Genomic DNA, 24,440 nt, shown 5'->3' with positions numbered 1-24,440 from the left:
ATCTCTCTGATGCTGACTATCTCTCTGTCTGACTATCTCTCTGTCTGACTATCTCTCTGATGCTGACTATCTCTCTGGTGCTGACTATCTCTCTGTCTGACTACCTCTCTGATGCTGACTATCTCTCTGTCTGACTATCTCTCTGTCTGACTATCTCTCTGTCTGACTATCTCTCTGATGCTGACTATCTCTCTGTCTGACTATCTCTCTGATGCTGACTATCTCTCTGTCTGACTATCTCTCTGATGCTGACTATCTCTCTGATGCTGACTATCTCTCTGGTGCTGACTATCCCTCTGTCTTACTATCTCTCTGATACTGACGATCTCTCTGTCTGACTTTCCCTCCCTCTCTCTTCCTCATCTCTACCCTCTCTAATTCCCCCACTTCTCTCTGTCTATCTGTCTGACTGTCTCTATGTCTGACTATTTATCTGTGTCTGTCTATCTCTCAATTTCTGTCTCTCTCTCAATTACTGTCTATCTCTCTGATGCTGACTATCTCTCTGATGCTGACTATCTCTCTGATGCTGACTATCTCTCTGATGCTGGCTATCTCTCTGATGCTGGCTATCTCTCTGATGCTGACTATCTCTCTGATGCTGACTATCTCTCTGTCTCTCTGTCTGTCTATCTCTCTGTCTGACTATCTCTCTGATGCTGACTATCTCTCTGATGCTGACTATCTCTCTGATGCTGACTATCTCTCTGATGCTGACTATCTCTCTGATGCTGACTATCTCTCTGTCTGACTATTTCTCTGCCTCTCCGTCACTCCCTCCCTAACCCTTCTCTTTCTCTCTCATCACTCACTCCCCACTCTATCTGCGTCTCTCACTCCCTCATCCCTCCTCTTTATTCCCCTCACCAGGTTGTCCATTAGGGTTCTATGGTAGAGACTGTACTGAGGTGTGTCACTGTCAGAATGGCGGAAACTGTGATCACATGACAGGACAGTGTGCCTGTCTCACCGGCTTCATGGGGACCAGCTGTGAACAGAGTGAGTGGAACAACATGTCTCCTTAATCTCTTAGGGCGCTTTTGATGCTGGTCCCCATTGCAACTGAATGCATCAGGAAATCACCAATCAGTCTCTTACTCTGTTTCCTCCTGTATCTCAGAATAACTTTGGTAAAGAACTCGGCTCTCTGAGTAGTTCCATCGTGTGCTCTGTGTCAGTGAATGAGTGGAGTGGCCTTAGTTCCATCGTGTGCTCTGTGTCAGTGAATGAGTGAGTGGCCTTAGTTCCATCGTGTGCTCTGTGTCAGTGAATGAGTGAGTAACCTTACTGCTCTACCATTCTAGTACACTACCCATTCTCCTACTCTGTCACTACTTTTAGGGATTTCTTTGTGTTCCTCTCCCCCTCTCAGAGTGTCCCCCTGGTACGTTTGGTCACGGCTGCCAGCAGCTGTGTGACTGTATGAACAACGCCACCTGTGACTACGTGACTGGAACCTGCTACTGCAGCATCGGATACAAAGGCATCCGCTGTGACCAAGGTGAGGAGAATATGGACATACGACCCAGCAAACCCTGGAACATTCCCAGAACATTAGATTCCCATTTAAGTTCTAGCTAGGGTTTTTGTATTTATTTTGTTGTTGTTGTGAGAACATTTGCTGTGATCTAACAAATGTTCTGGGAACATTCACAGAACCAATTTTGGTTTGCTGGGTAATCTCTCTGTCTTTCTTTCAAGCTGGATCGCTTTCTCTTTCTCTGTCTCTTTCTCTCTCAAACAAACACACTTATTAACCTCCCCCTTGTCTGTGTGTGTGTTCCTCTCCCCAGCTGCTCTGATGATGGAGGAGTTGAACCCTTACACTAAGATCAGTCCAGCGCGGGGAGGTTCAGAGCACCAGTCAGCTGGGGCTGTGATGGGCATCATCTTCATCCTCCTCCTCATCATGATGGCTATGCTCAGCCTGTTTGTCTGGTTCCGACAGAGACAGAAGGACAAGGGACACCACATGCAGCCTAGTGTGGCATATACACCTGGCCTGAGGATAACACACACCGACTATTCTGGTGAGTTGACCCCTGACCCCTAATCCTGCACCCTTACCCTGACCATAACCCTAACCCTGTACACCTGGCCTGAGGATAACACACACCGTCTATTCTGGTGAGTTGACCCCTGACCCCTAACCCTATACACCTGGCCTAAGGATAACACACACCGACTATTCTGGTGAGTTGACCCCTGACCCCTAACCCTATACACCTGGACTGAGGATAACACACACCGACTATTCTGGTGAGTTGACCCCTGACCCCTAATCCTATACACCTGGCCTGAGGATAACACACACCGACTATTCTGGTGAGTTGACCCCTGACCCCTAATCCTGCACATTTTCCCTGACCATAACCCTAACCCTGTACACCTGGCCTGAGGATAACACACACCGACTATTCTGGTGAGTTGACCCCTGACCCCTAACCCTATACACCTGGCCTGAGGATAACACACACCGACTATTCTGGTGAGTTGACCCCTGACCCCTAACCCTATACACCTGGACTGAGGATAACACACACCGACTATTCTGGTGAGTTGACCCCTGACCCCTAATCCTATACACCTGGCCTGAGGATAACACACACCGACTATTCTGGTGAGTTGACCCCTGACCCCTAATCCTGCACATTTTCCCTGACCATAACCCTAACCCTGTACACCTGGCCTGAGGATAACACACACCGACTATTCTGGTGAGTTGACCCCTGACCCTATACACCTGGCCTGAGGATAACACACACCGACTATTCTGGTGAGTTGACCCCTGACCCCTAACCCTATACACCTGGACTGAGGATAACACACACCGACTATTCTGGTGAGTTGACCCCTGACCCCTAATCCTATACACCTGGCCTGAGGATAACACACACCGACTATTCTGGTGAGTTGACCCCTGACCCCTAATCCTGCACATTTTCCCTGACCATAACCCTAACCCTGTACACCTGGCCTGAGGATAACACACACCGACTATTCTGGTGAGTTGACCCCTGACCCTATACACCTGGCCTGAGGATAACACACACCGACTATTCTGGTGAGTTGACCCCTGACCCCTAACCCTATACACCTGGCCTGAGGATAACACACACCGACTATTCTGGTGAGTTGACCCCTGACCCCTAACCCTATACACCTGGCCTGAGGATAACACACACCGACTATTCTGGTGAGTTGACCCCTGACCCCTAATCCTGCACCCTTACCCTGACCATAACCCTAACCCCTAACCCTGTGCACCTGGCCTGAGGATAACACACACCGACTATTCTGGTGAGTTGACCCCTGACCCCTAACCCTGTACACCTGGACTGAGGATAACACACACCGACTATTCAGGTGAGTTGACCCCTGACCCCTAACCCTATACACCTGGCCTGAGGATAACACACACAGACTATTCTGGTGAGCTGACCCCTAACCCTGAACCCTAAACATAACCCTAACTCCTAACCCTGTACACCTGGCCAGAGGCTAACACACACAGACTATTCTGGTGCATTGACTCTGTCTCTAACCCTAACTCAAACTCTAACCCTGACCCCTAACCCTAACCCTGACCTCTAACTCTAACCCTAATTCTGACCCCTAACCCTGACCCCTAACTCTAACCCTGACCCTAATTCTAACCCTAACTCTGACCCCTAACTCTGACCCCTAACCCTACCCCTAACTCTGACCCCTGACCCCTTAACTCTAACCCTAACTCTGACCCATAACCCTGAACCCTAACTCTAACCCTGACCACTAACTCTGACCCTGACCCCTAACTCTGACCCTGCCCCTACCTCTAACCCTGACCCCTAACTCTAACCCTGACCCCTAACTCTAACTCTAACCCTAACCCTAACCCTAACCCTAACCCTAACCCTAACCCTAACCCCTAATCCTATACACCTGGCCTGAGGATAACACACACCGACTATTCTGGTGAGTTGACCGCTGACCCCTAATCCTGCACCCTTACCCTGACCATAACCCTAACCCTGTACACCTGGCCTGAGGATAACACACACCGACTATTCTGGTGAGTTGACCCCTGACCCCTAACCCTATACACCTGGCCTGAGGATAACACACACCGACTATTCAGGTGAGTTGACCCCTGACCCCTAACCCTGTACACCTGGCCTGAGGATAACACACATTGACTATTCTGGTGAGTTGACCCCTAACCCCTAACCCTAACCCCTGACTCTACCCCCTGACCCCTAATCCTGAACCCTTACCCTGACCATAACCCTAACCCCTAACCCTGTACACCTGGCCTGAGGATAACACACACAGACTATTCTGGTGAGCTGACCCCTAACCCTGAACCCTAACCATAGCCCTAACTCCTAACCCTGTACACCTGGCCAGAGGCTAACACACACAGACTATTCTGGTGCATTGACTCTGTCTCTAACCCTAACTCAAACTCTAACCCTGACCCCTAACCCTAACCCTGACCTCTAACTCTAACCCTAATTCTGACCCCTAACCCTGACCCCTAACTCTAACCCTGACCCCTAATTCTAACCCTAACTCTGACCCCTAACTCTGACCCCTAACCCTACCCCTAACTCTGACCCCTGACCCCTTAACTCTAACCCTAACTCTGACCCATAACCCTGAACCCTAACTCTAACCCTGACCACTAACTCTGACCCTGACCCCTAACTCTGACCCTGCCCCTACCTCTAACCCTGACCCCTAACTCTAACCCTGACCCCTAACTCTAACTCTAACCCTAACCCTAACCCTAACCCTAACCCTAACCCTAACCCTAACCCTAACCCCTAATCCTATACACCTGGCCTGAGGATAACACACACCGACTATTCTGGTGAGTTGACCCCTGACCCCTAATCCTGCACCCTTACCCTGACCATAACCCTAACCCTGTACACCTGGCCTGAGGATAACACACACCGACTATTCTGGTGAGTTGACCCCTGACCCCTAACCCTATACACCTGGCCTGAGGATAACACACACCGACTATTCTGGTGAGTTGACCCCTGACCCCTAACCCTATACACCTGGCCTGAGGATAACACACACCGACTATTCTGGTGAGTTGACCCCTGACCCCTAACCCTATACACCTGGCCTGAGGATAACACACACCGACTATTCTGGTGAGTTGACCCCTGACCCCTAACCCTATACACCTGGCCTGAGGATAACACACACCGACTATTCTGGTGAGTTGACCCCTGACCCCTAATCCTATACACCTGGCCTGAGGATAACACACACCGACTATTCTGGTGAGTTGACCCCTGACCCCTAACCCTATACACCTGGCCTGAGGATAACACACACCGACTATTCTGGTGAGTTGACCCCTGACCCCTAACCCTGTACACCTGGACTGAGGATAACACACACCGACTATTCTGGTGAGTTGACCCCTGACCCCTAATCCTATACACCTGGCCTGAGGATAACACACACCGACTATTCTGGTGAGTTGACCCCTGACCCCTAATCCTGCACATTTTCCCTGACCATAACCCTAACCCTGTACACCTGGCCTGAGGATAACACACACCGACTATTCTGGTGAGTTGACCCCTGACCCCTAACCCTATACACCTGGCCTGAGGATAACACACACCGACTATTCTGGTGAGTTGACCCCTGACCCCTAACCCTATACACCTGGACTGAGGATAACACACACCGACTATTCTGGTGAGTTGACCCCTGACCCCTAATCCTATACACCTGGCCTGAGGATAACACACACCGACTATTCTGGTGAGTTGACCCCTGACCCCTAATCCTGCACATTTTCCCTGACCATAACCCTAACCCTGTACACCTGGCCTGAGGATAACACACACCGACTATTCTGGTGAGTTGACCCCTGACCCTATACACCTGGCCTGAGGATAACACACACCGACTATTCTGGTGAGTTGACCCCTGACCCCTAACCCTATACACCTGGCCTGAGGATAACACACACCGACTATTCTGGTGAGTTGACCCCTGACCCCTAATCCTGCACCCTTACCCTGACCATAACCCTAACCCCTAACCCTGTGCACCTGGCCTGAGGATAACACACACCGACTATTCTGGTGAGTTGACCCCTGACCCCTAACCCTGTACACCTGGACTGAGGATAACACACACCGACTATTCAGGTGAGTTGACCCCTGACCCCTAACCCTATACACCTGGCCTGAGGATAACACACACAGACTATTCTGGTGAGCTGACCCCTAACCCTGAACCCTAAACATAACCCTAACTCCTAACCCTGTACACCTGGCCAGAGGCTAACACACACAGACTATTCTGGTGCATTGACTCTGTCTCTAACCCTAACTCAAACTCTAACCCTGACCCCTAACCCTAACCCTGACCTCTAACTCTAACCCTAATTCTGACCCCTAACCCTGACCCCTAACTCTAACCCTGACCCCTAATTCTAACCCTAACTCTGACCCCTAACTCTGACCCCTAACCCTACCCCTAACTCTGACCCCTGACCCCTTAACTCTAACCCTAACTCTGACCCATAACCCTGAACCCTAACTCTAACCCTGACCACTAACTCTGACCCTGACCCCTAACTCTGACCCTGCCCCTACCTCTAACCCTGACCCCTAACTCTAACCCTGACCCCTAACTCTAACTCTAACCCTAACCCTAACCCTAACCCTAACCCTAACCCTAACCCTAACCCCTAATCCTATACACCTGGCCTGAGGATAACACACACCGACTATTCTGGTGAGTTGACCGCTGACCCCTAATCCTGCACCCTTACCCTGACCATAACCCTAACCCTGTACACCTGGCCTGAGGATAACACACACCGACTATTCTGGTGAGTTGACCCCTGACCCCTAACCCTATACACCTGGCCTGAGGATAACACACACCGACTATTCAGGTGAGTTGACCCCTGACCCCTAACCCTGTACACCTGGCCTGAGGATAACACACATTGACTATTCTGGTGAGTTGACCCCTAACCCCTAACCCTAACCCCTGACTCTACCCCCTGACCCCTAATCCTGAACCCTTACCCTGACCATAACCCTAACCCCTAACCCTGTACACCTGGCCTGAGGATAACACACACAGACTATTCTGGTGAGCTGACCCCTAACCCTGAACCCTAACCATAGCCCTAACTCCTAACCCTGTACACCTGGCCAGAGGCTAACACACACAGACTATTCTGGTGCATTGACTCTGTCTCTAACCCTAACTCAAACTCTAACCCTGACCCCTAACCCTAACCCTGACCTCTAACTCTAACCCTAATTCTGACCCCTAACCCTGACCCCTAACTCTAACCCTGACCCCTAATTCTAACCCTAACTCTGACCCCTAACTCTGACCCCTAACCCTACCCCTAACTCTGACCCTGACCCCTTAACTCTAACCCTAACTCTGACCCATAACCCTGAACCCTAACTCTAACCCTGACCACTAACTCTGACCCTGACCCTAACTCTGACCCTGCCCCTACCTCTAACCCTGACCCCTAACTCTAACCCTGACCCCTAACTCTAACTCTAACCCTAACCCTAACCCTAACCCTAACCCTAACCCTAACCCCTAATCCTATACACCTGGCCTGAGGATAACACACACCGACTATTCTGGTGAGTTGACCCCTGACCCCTAATCCTGCACCCTTACCCTGACCATAACCCTAACCCTGTACACCTGGCCTGAGGATAACACACACCGACTATTCTGGTGAGTTGACCCCTGACCCCTAACCCTATACACCTGGCCTGAGGATAACACACACCGACTATTCTGGTGAGTTGACCCCTGACCCCTAACCCTATACACCTGGCCTGAGGATAACACACACCGACTATTCTGGTGAGTTGACCCCTGACCCCTAACCCTATACACCTGGCCTGAGGATAACACACACCGACTATTCTGGTGAGTTGACCCCTGACCCCTAACCCTATACACCTGGCCTGAGGATAACACACACCGACTATTCTGGTGAGTTGACCCCTGACCCCTAATCCTATACACCTGGCCTGAGGATAACACACACCGACTATTCTGGTGAGTTGACCCCTGACCCCTAACCCTATACACCTGGCCTGAGGATAACACACACCGACTATTCTGGTGAGTTGACCCCTGACCCCTAACCCTGTACACCTGGACTGAGGATAACACACACCGACTATTCTGGTGAGTTGACCCCTGACCCCTAATCCTATACACCTGGCCTGAGGATAACACACACCGACTATTCTGGTGAGTTGACCCCTGACCCCTAATCCTGCACATTTTCCCTGACCATAACCCTAACCCTGTACACCTGGCCTGAGGATAACACACACCGACTATTCTGGTGAGTTGACCCCTGACCCCTAACCCTATACACCTGGCCTGAGGATAACACACACCGACTATTCTGGTGAGTTGACCCCTGACCCCTAACCCTATACACCTGGACTGAGGATAACACACACCGACTATTCTGGTGAGTTGACCCCTGACCCCTAATCCTATACACCTGGCCTGAGGATAACACACACCGACTATTCTGGTGAGTTGACCCCTGACCCCTAATCCTGCACATTTTCCCTGACCATAACCCTAACCCTGTACACCTGGCCTGAGGATAACACACACCGACTATTCTGGTGAGTTGACCCCTGACCCTATACACCTGGCCTGAGGATAACACACACCGACTATTCTGGTGAGTTGACCCCTGACCCCTAACCCTATACACCTGGCCTGAGGATAACACACACCGACTATTCTGGTGAGTTGACCCCTGACCCCTAATCCTGCACCCTTACCCTGACCATAACCCTAACCCCTAACCCTGTGCACCTGGCCTGAGGATAACACACACCGACTATTCTGGTGAGTTGACCCCTGACCCCTAACCCTGTACACCTGGACTGAGGATAACACACACCGACTATTCAGGTGAGTTGACCCCTGACCCCTAACCCTATACACCTGGCCTGAGGATAACACACACAGACTATTCTGGTGAGCTGACCCCTAACCCTGAACCCTAAACATAACCCTAACTCCTAACCCTGTACACCTGGCCAGAGGCTAACACACACAGACTATTCTGGTGCATTGACTCTGTCTCTAACCCTAACTCAAACTCTAACCCTGACCCCTAACCCTAACCCTGACCTCTAACTCTAACCCTAATTCTGACCCCTAACCCTGACCCCTAACTCTAACCCTGACCCCTAATTCTAACCCTAACTCTGACCCCTAACTCTGACCCCTAACCCTACCCCTAACTCTGACCCCTGACCCCTTAACTCTAACCCTAACTCTGACCCATAACCCTGAACCCTAACTCTAACCCTGACCACTAACTCTGACCCTGACCCCTAACTCTGACCCTGCCCCTACCTCTAACCCTGACCCCTAACTCTAACCCTGACCCCTAACTCTAACTCTAACCCTAACCCTAACCCTAACCCTAACCCTAACCCCTAATCCTATACACCTGGCCTGAGGATAACACACACCGACTATTCTGGTGAGTTGACCCCTGACCCCTAATCCTGCACCCTTACCCTGACCATAACCCTAACCCTGTACACCTGGCCTGAGGATAACACACACCGACTATTCTGGTGAGTTGACCCCTGACCCCTAACCCTATACACCTGGCCTGAGGATAACACACACCGACTATTCTGGTGAGTTGACCCCTGACCCCTAACCCTATACACCTGGCCTGAGGATAACACACACCGACTATTCTGGTGAGTTGACCCCTGACCCCTAACCCTATACACCTGGCCTGAGGATAACACACACCGACTATTCTGGTGAGTTGACCCCTGACCCCTAACCCTGTACACCTGGACTGAGGATAACACACACCGACTATTCAGGTGAGTTGACCCCTGACCCCTAACCCTGTACACCTGGCCTGAGGATAACACACATTGACTATTCTGGTGAGTTGACCCCTAACCCCTAACCCTAACCCCTGACTCTACCCCCTGACCCCTAATCCTGAACCCTTACCCTGACCATAACCCTAACCCCTAACCCTGTACACCTGGCCTGAGGATAACACACACAGACTATTCTGGTGAGCTGACCCCTAACCCTGAACCCTAACCATAGCCCTAACTCCTAACCCTGTACACCTGGCCAGAGGCTAACACACACAGACTATTCTGGTGCATTGACTCTGTCTCTAACCCTAACTCAAACTCTAACCCTGACCCCTAACCCTAACCCTGACCTCTAACTCTAACCCTAATTCTGACCCCTAACCCTGACCCCTAACTCTAACCCTGACCCCTAATTCTAACCCTAACTCTGACCCCTAACTCTGACCCCTAACCCTACCCCTAACCCTGACCCCTGACCCCTTAACTCTAACCCTAACTCTGACCCATAACCCTGACCCCTAACTCTAACCCTGACCACTAACTCTGACCCTGCCCCTACCTCTAACCCTGACCCCTAACTCTAACCCTGACCCCTAACTCTAACCCTGACCCCTAACTCTAACCCTAACCCCTAACTCTAACCCTGACCCCTAACTCTAACCCTGACCCCTAACTCTGACCCTGCCCCTACCTCTGACCCTGACCCCTAACTCTAACCCTGAACCCTAACTCTAACCAATAACTCTGACCCCTAACTCTAACCCTGACCCCTAACTCTAACCGCTAACTCTGACCCTGACCCCTAACTCTAACCCTAACCCCTAACTCTAACCCTAACCCCTAACTCTAACCCTGAGCTCTAACCCTAACCCTGACGCCTAACCCCTAACTCTAACCCTAACCCTGAACCCAAACCCTACACACCTGCACTCAGAATCATCAGCACTGACCACTCTCTCTCTCTCTGTCTCTGGTAAGCTACCCTGATCCATTCAATCCACAGATAAGAACCCTAAAACAATTGTAGTAATTATGTAGTCCATTGGGAGCACTGAAGTAAACTCTCTCTCTCTCTGTCTGTCTCTCTCTCTGTCTCTCTCTCTCTGTCTCTCTCTCTCTCTCTCTCTCTCTCTCTCTCTCTCTCTCTCTCTCTCTCTCTCTGTCTCTCTCTCTGTCTCTCTCTCTCTCTGTCTCGCTCTGTCTCTCTCTGTCTCTCGCTCTGTCTCTCTCTTTCCGTCTCTCTCTCTTTCCGTCTCTCTCTCTCTTTCCGTCTCTCTCTCTCTCTCTGTCTCTCTTTCCGTCTCTCTCTCTCTCTCTCTCTCTCTCTCTCTCTCTCTCTCTCTCTCTCTCTCTCTCTCTCTCTCTCTCTCTCTCTCTCTCTCTCTCTCTGTCTATCTGTCTCTCAGAGTGTGGCAGCACGGTAGCCATGCGTCCCTCCACCCTGGATGTGTCCCAGACTCTAACCCAGAGTGGTAGCAGCTTATCAGGAAGCTGTATCTCCAACCCCTCCTATCACACCGTGTCTGTACCTCAGTATAGCCTGGCCTCAACTATCACCACCAACCTGGATAGCACGTTCACTGTCGCGGTAACACACACACTCACTCAAATGATAAAAGTGGTTTGAATCATGCAATGAAACACAAAATGGAATACAGATGCTCAACGAAACACCATCATATCTCTACATACAGTGTTTTGCAAAAGTATTCATCCCCCTTGGTGTTTTTCCTATTTTGTTGCATAACAACCTGTAATTCAGATAGATTTTGATTTGGATTTCATGTAATGGACACAAACTATTCCAAATTAGTGAAGTGAAACGAAAAAAGAAAATTGAAAAGTGGTGTGTGTGTATGTGTATTCACCCACTTTGCCCATGAAGTCCCTAAATAAGATCTGGTGCAACAAATTACCTTCAGACGTCACATCATTAGTTAAATAAAGTCCACCTGTGTGCAGTCTAAGTGTCACATGATCTGTCACATGATCTGTCACATGATCTCAGTCTCTGTTCTGAAAGGCCCCAGAGTCTGCAACACCACCAAGCAAGTGGCACCATGAAGACCCAAGGAGCCTCTCCAAACAGGTCAGGGATAAAGTTGTGGAGAAGTACAGATCAGGGTTGGGTTATAAAAAAAATATCAGAAACTTTGAACATCCCACAGAGCACCATTAAATCCATTATTAAATAATGGAAAGAATATGGGACCACAACAAACCTGCCAAGAGAGGGCCGCCCACCAAAACTCACAGACCAGGCAAGGAGGGCATTAATCAGAGAGGCAACAAAGAGACCAAAGATAACCCTGAAGGAGTTACAAAGCTCCACAGCGGAGATTGGAGTATTTGTTCATAGGTCCACTTTAAGTCGTACACTCCACAGAGCTGGGCTTTATGGAAGAGTGACCAGAAAAAAAGCTATTGCTTAAAACCTGAGTTTGCTGCACTGAAAGTAAAGGGGCTGAATAATTTTGCACGCAAAATTTTTCAGTTTTTGATTTGTTAAAAAAGTTTGAAATATCCAATAAATGTCGTTCCACTTCATGATTGTGTCCCACTTGTTGTTGATTCTTCACAAAAAAATACAGTTTTATATATTTATGTTTGAAGCCTGAAATGTACCTGAGATATACCATTATATATCTATATATACCATTATATATCTATATATATCATTATATATCTATATATACCATTATATATCTATATATACCATTATATATCTATATATACCATTATATATCTATCTATACCATTATATATCTATATATACCATTATATATCTATATATACCATTATATATCTATATATACCATTATATATCTATATATACCATTATATATCTATATATATACCATTATATATCTATATATACCATTATATATCTATATATACCATTTATATATCTATATATACCATTATATATCTATATATACCATTATATATCTATATATACCATTATATATCTATCTATATTATATATCTATCTATACCATTATATATCTATCTATACCATCATATATCTATATATATATCTATTATATATCTATATATACCATTATATATCTATATATACCATTATATATCTATATATACCATTATATATCTATATATATACCATTATATATCTATCTATACCATTATATATCTATCTATACCATTATATATCTATCTATACCATCATATATCTATACCATCATATATCTATATATATACCATTATATATCTATATATACCATTATATATCTATATATACCATTATATATCTATATATACCATTATATATCTATCTATACCATTATATATCTATACCATCATATATCTATACCATCATATATCTATATATACCATTATATATCTATATATACCATTATATATCTATATATACCATTATATATCTATATATATACCATTATATATCTATATATATACCATTATATATCTATATATACCATTATATATCTATATATACCATTATATATCTATATATACCATTATATATCTATATATACCATTATATATCTATATATACCATTATATATCTATATATATACCATTATATATCTATATATATACCATTATATATCTATATATACCATTATATATCTATATATACCATTATATATCTATATATACCATTATATATCTATACCATTATATATCTATACCATTATATATCTATACCATTATATATCTATATCTATACCATTATATATCTATATCTATACCATTATATATCTATATCTATACCATTATATATCTATATATATACCATTATATATCTATATATATACCATTATATATCTATACCATTATATATCTATACCATTATATATCTATACCATTATATATCTATACCATTATATATCTATATATACCATTATATATCTATATATACCATCATATATCTATATATACCATTATATATCTATACCATTATATATCTATATATACCATTATATATCTATACCATCATATATCTATATATATACCATTATATATCTATATATACCATTATATATCTATATATACCATTATATATCTATATATATACCATTATATATCTATATATACCATTATATATCTATATATACCATTATATATCTATATATACCATTATATATCTATATATACCATTATATATCTATATATACCATTATATATCTATATATATACCATTATATATCTATATATATACCATTATATAGCTATATATACCATTATATATCTATATATATACCATTATATATCTATATATACCATTATATATCTATACCATTATATATCTATACCATTATATATCTATACCATTATATATCTATACCATTATATATCTATATCTATACCATTATATATCTATATCTATACCATTATATATCTATATCTATACCATTATATATCTATACCATTATATATCTATACCATTATATATCTATACCATTATATATCTATACCATTATATATCTATACCATTATATATCTATATATACCATTATATATCTATATATACCATCATATATCTATATATACCATTATATATCTATATATACCATTATATATCTATACCATTATATATCTATATATACCATTATATATCTATATATACCATTATATATCTATATATACCATTATATATCTATATATACCATTATATCTATATATACCATTATATATCTATATATACCATTATATATCTATATATACCATTATATATCTATATATACCATTATATATCTATATATACCATTATATATATATATATACCATTATATACCTATACCATTATATATCTATATATACCATTATATATCTATATATACCATTATATATCTATATATACCATTATATATCTATATATACCATTATATATCTATATATACCATTATATATCTATATATACCATTATATATCTATATATACCATTATATATCTATATATACCATTATATATCTATATATATTATATATATATATATACATATACCTATATTATATATCTATATATACCATTATATATCTATATATACCATTATATATCTATATATACTATATATCTATATATATACCATTATATATCTATATATACCATTATATATCTATATATACCATTATATATCTATATATACCATTATATATCTATATATACCATCATATATCTATATATACCATTATATATCTATATATACCATTATATATCTATATATACCATTATATATCTATATATACCATTATATATCTATATATACCATTATATATCTATATATACCATCATATATCTATATATACCATTATATATCTATATATACCATTATATATCTATATATACCATTATATATATCGAAATATACCATCATATCTCTTTACCATTATATATCAATACCTGCATATATCTCTATTCCATCTTGTATGTGTTAGATGTGAATTAGCCCTAATGTTAATGCAGTGTGTTTAGCCCTAATGTTAATGCAGTGTGTTTAGCCCTAATGTTAATGCAGTGTGTTTAGCCCTAATGTTAATGCAGTGTGTTTAGCCCTAATGTTAATGCAGTGTGTTTAGCCCTAATGTTAATGCAGTGTGTTTAGCCCTAATGTTAATGCAGTGTGTTTAGCCCTAATGTTAATGCAGTGTGTTTCCTTCATCAGTCCAACTCCCTGAAAGGAGTCAGGAATGGATCAGAGTGGAGAGCCTACTGCAACCTCAACCACCTGGGTATGTCTCCTCCTCTCCTCTCCTCTCCTCTCCTCTCCTCCTCTCTCTCTGACCCTACTGCAACCTCAACCACCTGGGTATGTCTCCTCCTCTCCTCTCCTCTCTCTCTAACCCTAACCCTACTGCAACCTCAACCACCTGGGTATGTCTCCTCCTCTCCTCTCCTCTCTCCTCCTCTCTTCTCCTCTCTCCTCCTCTCTCCTCCTCTCCTCTCCTCTCTCCTCCTCTCTCTCTAACCCTAACCCTACTGCAACCTCAACCACCTGGGTATGTCTCCTCCTCTCTCCTCCTCTCTCCTCCTCTCTCCTCCTAACCCCTCACTCCTCCTCTCCTCTCTCTCTAACCCTAACCCTACTGCAACCTCAACCACCTGGGTATGTCTCTCCTGTCAACCACCTGGGTATGTCTCCTCCTCTCCCTAACCCTACTGCAACCTCAACCACCTGGGTATGTCTCCTCCTCTCTCTCTGACCCTACTGCAACCTCAACCACCTGGGTATGTCTCCTCCTCTCTCTCTGTGTCTCCTCCTCTCCTCTCCTCTCTCTCTAACCCTAACCCTACTGCAACCTCAACCACCTGGGTATGTCTCCTCCTCTCCTCTCCTCTCTCTCTAACCCTAACCCTACTGCAACCTCAACCACCTGGGTATGTCTCCTCCTCTCTCCTCCTCTCTCCTCCTCTCTCCTCCTCTCTCCTCCTCTCTCTCTAACCCTAACCCTACTGCAACCTCAACCACCTGGGTATGTCTCCTCCTCTCTCCTCCTCTCTCCTCCTCTCTCCTCCTCTCTCTCTAACCCTAACCCTACTGCAACCTCAACCACCTGGGTATGTCTCCTCCTCTCTCCTCCTAACCCCTCACTCCTCCTCTCCCCCTCTCCTCTCTCTCTAACCCTAACCCTACTGCAACCTCAACCACCTGGGTATGTCTCCTCCTCTCTCCTCCTCTCTCCTCCTAACCCCTCGCTCCTCCTCTCCCCCTCTCCTCTCTCTCTAACCCTAACCCTACTGCAACCTCAACCACCTGGGTATGTCTCCTCCTCTCTCCTCCTCTCTCCTCCTCTCTCCTCCTCTCTCCTCCTCTCTCTCTAACCCTAACCCTACTGCAACCTCAACCACCTGGGTATGTCTCCTCCTCTCTCTCTAACCCTAACCCTACTGCAACCTCAACCACCTGGGTATGTCTCCTCCTCTCTCTCTAACCCTAACCCTACTGCAACCTCAACCACCTGGGTATGTCTCCTCCTCTCTCCTCCTCTCTCCTCCTCTCTCCTCCTCTCTCCTCCTCTCTCTCTAACCCTAACCCTACTGCAACCTCAACCACCTGGGTATGTCTCCTCCTCTCTCCTCCTCTCTCTCTGACCCTACTGCAACCTCAACCACCTGGGTATGTCTCCTCTCCCCCTCTCCTCTCTCTCTAACCCTAACCCTACTGCAACCTCAACCACCTGGGTATGTCTCCTCCTCTCTCCTCCTCTCTCCCCCTCTCCTCTCCTCTCTCTCTGACCCTACTGCAACCTCAACCACCTGGGTATGTCTCCTCCTCTCCTCTCCTCTCTCTCTGACCCTACTGCAACCTCAACCACCTGGGTATGTCTCCTCCTCTCTCCTCCTCTCTCCTCCTAACCCCTCACTCCTCCTCTCTCCTCCTCTCTCTCTAACCCTAACCCTACTGCAACCTCAACCACCTGGGTATGTCTCCTCCTCTCTCCTCCTCTCTCTCTAACCCTACTGCAACCTCAACCACCTGGGTATGTCTCCTCCTCTCTCCTCCTCTCTCTCTGACCCTACTGCAACCTCAACCACCTGGGTATGTCTCCTCCTCTCTCCTCCTCTCTCCTCCTCTCTCTCTAACCCTAACCCTACTGCAACCTCAACCACCTGGGTATGTCTCCTCCTCTCTCCTCCTCTCTCCTCCTCTCTCCTCCTCTCTCTCTAACCCTAACCCTACTGCAACCTCAACCACCTGGGTATGTCTCCTCCTCTCTCCTCCTCTCTCTCTAACCCTAACCCTACTGCAACCTCAACCACCTGGGTATGTCTCCTCCTCTCTCCTCCTCTCTCCTCCTCTCTCTCTAACCCTAACCCTACTGCAACCTCAACCACCTGGGTATGTCTCCTCTCTCCTCCTAACCCCTCACTCCTCCTCTCCCCCTCTCCTCTCTCTCTAACCCTAACCCTACTGCAACCTCAACCACCTGGGTATGTCTCCTCCTCTCTCCTCCTCTCTCCTCCTAACCCCTCACTCCTCCTCTCCCCCTCTCCTCTCTCTCTAACCCTAACCCTACTGCAACCTCAACCACCTGGGTATGTCTCCTCCTCTCTCCTCCTCTCTCCTCCTAACCCCTCACTCCTCCTCTCCCCCTCTCCTCTCTCTCTAACCCTAACCCTACTGCAACCTCAACCACCTGGGTATGTCTCCTCCTCTCTCCTCCTCTCTCCTCCTCTCTCCTCCTAACCCCTCACTCCTCCTCTCCTCTCTCTCTAACCCTAACCCTACTGCAACCTCAACCACATGAGTATGTCTCCTCCTCTCTCCTCCTCTCTCCTCCTCTCTCCTCCTCTCTCCTCCTCTCTCTCTAACCCTAACCCTACTGCAACCTCAACCACCTGGGTATGTCTCCTCCTCTCTCCTCCTCTCTCCTCCTAACCCCTCACTCCTCCTCTCCTCTCTCTCTAACCCTAACCCTACTGCAACCTCAACCACCTGAGTATGTCTCCTCCTCTCTCCTCCTCTCTCCTCCTCTCTCCTCCTCTCTCTCTAACCCTAACCCTACTGCAACCTCAACCACCTGGGTATGTCTCCTCCTCTCTCCTCCTAACCCCTCACTCCTCCTCTCCCCCTCTCCTCTCTCTCTAACCCTAACCCTACTGCAACCTCAACCACCTGGGTATGTCTCCTCCTCTCTCCTCCTCTCTCCTCCTAACCCCTCACTCCTCCTCTCCCCCTCTCCTCTCTCTCTAACCCTAACCCTACTGCAACCTCAACCACCTGGGTATGTCTCCTCCTCTCTCCTCCTCTCTCCTCCTAACCCCTCACTCCTCCTCTCTAACCCTAACCCTACTGCAACCTCAACCACCTGAGTATGTCTCCTCCTCTCTCCTCCTAACCCCTCGCTCCTCCTCTCCTTTCTCTCCTCCTCTCCTCCTCTCTCCTCCTAACCCCTCACTCCTCCTCTCCCCCTCTCCTCTCCTCTCTCTCTGACCCTACTGCAACCTCAACCACCTGGGTTGGTCTCCTCCTCTCTCCTCCTAACCCCTCGCTCCTCCTCTCCTCTCCTCTCTCTCTAACCCTAACCCTACTGCAACCTCAACCACCTGGGTATGTCTCCTCCTCTCTCCTCCTAACCCCTCGCTCCTCCTCTCCTCTCCTCTCTCTCAACCCTAACCCTACTGCAACCTCAACCACCTGGGTATGTCTCCTCCTCTCTCCTCCTAACCCCTCGCTCCTCCTCTCCTCTCCTCTCCTCTCTAACCCTAACCCTACTGCAACCTCAAACACCTGGGTATATCTCCTCCTCTCCCCTCACTCCTCCTCTCCCCATCTCTATCCTCCTCTCTTCTCTCTTCTCACTCCTCCTCCTCCTCTCCCCTCACTCCCCCTCTCCCCTCTCCCCATCTCTATCCTCCTCTCTTCTCTCTTCTCACTCCTCCTCCTTCTCTCCCGTCACTCCTCCACTCCCCTCTCTCCTTCTCTCTCCTCCTCCTCCTCTCCTCTCCCCTCTCTAACCCTAACCCTACTGCAACCTCAACCACCTAGGTATTGCTCATTCTCTCTCATCCTCTCCCCTCTCTCCTCATCTCCTCTCTCTCTCTAACCCTAACCTTTCTGCAACTTCAACCACCTGGGTGTCTTCTCTCTCCTCTCTCCTCCTCCTCCTCCTCCTCCTCCTCTCTTATCTCCCCTCTCTTCTCTAACCCTAACCTTACTGCAACTTTAAACACCTGAGTATGTCTCCTCCCCTCTCTCCTCCTCTCTCCTCTCTCCTCCTGTCCTACTCTCTTCTCTCTCATCCTCTCCCCTCTCTCCTCATCTCCTCTCTCTCTCTAACCCTAACCTTTCTGCAACTTCAACCACCTGGGTGTCTTCTTCTCTCTCCTCTCTCCTCCTCCTCCTCCTCTCTTATCTCCCCTCTCTTCTCAAACCCTAACCTTACTGCAACTTTAAACACCTGAGTATGTCTCCTCCCCTCTCTCCTCCTCTCTCCTCCTGTCCTACTCTCTTCTCTCTCCTCCTCTTCTCTCTCCTACTGTAGCCTGGCCAGACTAACTATAGTGTCAATCTAAACTGCCCTAAACAGGAACTCCTATACAGTAGCCTTCATTCTCATACTGCTACTGCATCCATTACCTATCCATTACCCATCCATTACCTATCCATTACCCATCCATTACCCATCCATTACCCATCCATTACCCATCCATTACCCATCCATTACCCATCAAAATATATACAGTGCCTTGCGAAAGTATTCGGCCCCCTTGAACTTTTGCGACCTTTTGCCACATTTCAGGCTTCAAACATAAAGATATAAAACTGTATTTTTTGTGAAGAATCAACAACAAGTGGGACACAATCATGAAGTGGAACGACATTTATTGGACATTTCAAACTTTTTTAACAAATCAAAAACGGAAAAATTGGACGTGCAAAATTATTCAGCCCCTTTACTTTCAGTGCAGCAAACTCTCTCCAGAAGTTCAGTGAGGATCTCTGAATGATCCAATGTTGACCTAAATGACTAATGATGATAAATACAATCCACCTGTGTGTAATCAAGTCTCCGTATAAATGCACCTGCACTGTGATAGTCTCAGAGGTCCGTTAAAAGCGCAGAGAGCACAAGGAACACACCAGGCAGGTCCGAGATATTGTGGTGAAGAAGTTTAAAGCCGGATTTGGATCAAAAAGATTTCCCTAGCTTTAAACATCCCAAGGAGCACTGTGCAAGCGATAATATTGAAATGGAAGGAGTATCACACCACTGCAAATCTACCAAGACCTGGCCGTCCCTCTAAACTTTCAGCTCATACAAGGAGAAGACTGATCAGAGATGCAGCCAAGAGGCCCATGATCACTCTGGATGAACTGCAGAGATCTACAGCTGAGGTGGGACACTCTGTCCATAGGACAACAATCAGTCGTATATTGCACAAATCTGGCCTTTATGGAAGAGTGGCAAGAAGAAAGACATTTCTTAAAGATATCCATAAAAAGTGTTGTTTAAAGTTTGCCACAAGCCACCTGGGAGACACACCAAACATGTGGAAGAAGGTGCTCTGGTCAGATGAAACCAAAATTGAACTTTTTGGCAACAATGCAAAACGTTATGTTTGGAGTAAAAGCAACACAGCTTATCACCCTGAACACACCATCCCCACTGTCAAACATGGTGGTGGCAGCATCATGGTTTGGGCCTGCTTTTCTTCAGCAGGGACAGGGAAGATGGTTAAAATTGATGGGAAGATGGATGGAGACAAATACAGGACCATTCTGGAAGAAAACCTGATGGAGTCTGCAAAAGACCTGAGACTGGGACGGAGATTTGTCTTCCAACAAGACAATGATCCAAAACATAAAGCAAAATCTACAATGGAATGGTTCAAAAATAAACATATCCAGGTGTTAGAATGGCCAAGTCAAAGTCCAGACCTGAATCCAATCGAGAATCTGTGGAAAGAACTGAAAACTGCTGTTCACAAATGCTCTCCATCCAACCTCACTGAGCTCGAGCTGTTTTGCAAGGAAGAATGGGAAAAAGTTCAGTCTCTCAATGTGCAAAACTGATAGAGACATACCCCAAGCGACTTACAGCTGTAATCGCAGCAAAAGGTGGCGCTACAAAGTATTAACTTAAGGGGGCTGAATAATTTTGCACGCCCAATTTTTTCAGTTTTTGATTTGTTAAAAAAGTTTGAAATATCAAATAAATGCCGTTCCACTTCATGATTGTGTCCCACTTGTTGTTGATTCTTCACAAAAAAATACAGTTTTATATCTTTATTTGAAGCCTGAAATGTGGCAAAAGGTCGCAAAGTTCAAGGGGGCCAAATACTTTCGCAAGGCACTGTATATCAAGGCTCTGATCATAATATACACAGTAATGCAGTAATGCAGTAATGTACACAGTAATTGTTACTGTAATTTAGTTATTCCAATATGTTTTCATTAATTGAATTCCCTTAATCTATTTTATGAGAATTTATAAGATCCTTGTTTGCATAAAATAGACGGAGACCAGTCTTTTCAATAATAGGTAACAGAATTTATTCTCGGAGTGTGCTGCCACGTTACCACAAGCAACAGTTTATATACAATAACATGACGTCATTTCATTGCTTAACTTCTGGGGTCGAGCAATCTCGTATCCGGGAGCGTAATCATAGCCTCAAGCTCATTACCATAACGCAACGTTAACTATTCATGAAAATCACAAATGAAATGAAAGAAATATATTCACTCACAAGCTTAGCCTTTTGTTAACCTCTTCAACCTATGGGGGCGCTATGTCATTATTGGATTTAAAAAAAACGTGCCCGTTTTAAACGCAATATTTTGTCACGAAAAGATGCTCGACTATGCATATAATTGCCAGCTTTGGAAAGAAAACACTGACGTTTTCAAAACTGCAAAGATATTATCTGTGAGTGCCCCAGAACTGATCTTACAGGCGAAACCAAGATGAAACTTCAAACAGGAAATGAGCAGGATTTTTGACGCTCTGTTCTACTAACATCTCCTTATATGGTTGTGAATATGCTGTGAACGAGCTTATGCGCTCTGCCGTTCGTCCAAGATGTCTGCAGCATTGTGACGTGTTTGTAGGCATATCATTGGAAGATTGACCATAAGAGACTACATTTACCTGGTGTCCCGCCCGGTGTCCTGTGTCGAAATTATTGCGTAATCTGTAGGTCCATGCGCGTTCCATTTCTTCAGAAGAGAAAGTCAACTGCCACAAAGGATTTATCGTCGATAGATATGTGAAAAACACCTTGAGGATTGATTCTAAACATCGGTTTGTCATGTTTCTGTCGATATTATGGAGTTAATTTGGAAAAAAGTTCGCGTTTTAATGACTTAATATATATATATATATATATTATTTTTTTTCTTACCCAAACATGATGAACAAAATGGAGCGATTAGTCGACACAAATAATGTTTGTAAAAACGGAACATTTGCTATCTAACTGAGAGTCTCCTCATTGACAACATCTGAAGTTCTTCAAAGGTAAATGATTTTATTTGAATCCTTTTCTGGTTTTTGTGAAAATGTTGCATGCTGAAAGAGAGGCAAAATCCTATGCTAGGCTATCAATACTGTTACACAAATGCTTGTTTAGCTATGGTTCAAAAGCATATTTTGAAAATCTGAGATGACAGTGTTGTTAACAAAAGGCTAAGCTTGAGAGCAAATAGATTAATTTCATTTCATTTGCGATTTTCATGAATAGTTAACGTTGTGTTATGCTAATGAGCTTGCGGATAGATTTACACAATCCTGGATACAAGTTTTTTTTCATAGCTAACCGTGACGCAGAAAATGGAGCGATTTGTCCTAAACAAATAATCTTTCAGGAAAAACTGAACATTTGCTATCTGAGAGTCTCCTCATTGAAAACATCCGAAGTTCTTCAAAGGTAAATGATCTTATTTGAATGCTTTTCTGGTTTTTGTGAAAATGTTGCCTGCTGAATGCTAACGCTAAATGCTACACTAAATGCTACGCTAGCTATCAATACTGTTACACAAATGCTTGTTTTGCAATGGTTGAGAAGCATATTTTGAAAATCTGAGATGACAGTGTTGTTAACAAAAGGCTGAGCTTGAGAGCAAATAGACTCATTTCATTTCATTTGCGATTTATGAATAGTTAACGTTGCGTTATGGTAATGAGCTTGAGGCTGTAGTCACGATACCGGATCCGGGATGGCTCGACGCAAGAAGTTAACAACACTGTCATCTCAGATTTTCAAAATATGCTTTTCAACCATAGCTACACAAGCATTTGTGTAAGAGTATTGATAGCTAGCATAGCATTAAGCCTAGCATTCAGCAGGCAACATTTTCACAAAAACAAGAATCGCATTCAAATAAAAGAATTTACCTTTGAAGAACTTCGGATGTTTTCAATGAGGAGACTCTCAGTTAGATAGCAAATGTTCATTTTTTCAAAAAATATTATTTGTGTAGGAGAAATCGCTCCATTTTGTTCATCACGTTTGGGTAAGAAAAAAACCCTACACCACCCGATGTCACAGGAAGGCCATAAAGATCATCAAGGACAACAACCAGCCGAGCCACTGCCTGTTCACCCCGCTATCATCCAGAAAGCGAGGTCAGTACAGGTGCATCAAAGCTGGGACCGAGAGACTGAAAAACAGCTTCTATCTCAAGGCCATCAGACTGTTAAACAGCAATCACTCAGAGAGGCTGCTGCTGTCACGATCGTCGTATTGAGGAGACCAAAGCGCAGCATGATTTAATGAAAGATGGAAAAAACACAAATTACACTAAAACCAACCAACCAACCCACCAATCAATCAATCAATCAATCAATCAATCAATCAATCAATCAATCAATCAATCAATCAATCAATCAATCAATAAACCAACCTGCTATCGAACCACTGTGCTAACATAACATAAGACAATAACCCACGAACCCAAACTGGAAAATGGCAACCTAAATAGGATCCCCAATCAGAGACAACGATAAACAGCTGCCTCTGATTGGAATCCAATCCAGGCCACCATAGACATACAATATGTCTAGACCAGAAACACACACCTAGACATACAAAAAAAACCTAGATGAGACA

The 24,440-nt window shown here is 44.9% G+C and overlaps 1 protein-coding gene across 1 annotated transcript in view; it reads left to right on the top strand.

Moving 5' to 3' along the window:
• The window catches only part of megf11 (multiple EGF-like-domains 11), a 555,378-nt gene that overhangs the window by 528,170 nt on the left and 2,768 nt on the right, over window positions 1-24,440 (top strand). The window contains 5 exon segments of the mRNA XM_046352068.1: window positions 871-999; window positions 1,373-1,501; window positions 1,794-2,030; window positions 11,312-11,493; window positions 15,550-15,616. Of these exon segments, the coding sequence (XP_046208024.1) occupies window positions 871-999; window positions 1,373-1,501; window positions 1,794-2,030; window positions 11,312-11,493; window positions 15,550-15,616 (744 nt within the window).

This window comes from Oncorhynchus gorbuscha, linkage group LG06, assembly GCF_021184085.1.
Source record: "Oncorhynchus gorbuscha isolate QuinsamMale2020 ecotype Even-year linkage group LG06, OgorEven_v1.0, whole genome shotgun sequence".
NCBI classification, from domain to species: Eukaryota; Metazoa; Chordata; class Actinopteri; order Salmoniformes; family Salmonidae; genus Oncorhynchus; species Oncorhynchus gorbuscha.
The sequence above is the reverse complement of the archived record's forward strand: the minus strand, read 5'-3'. Positions and strand labels throughout refer to the sequence as shown.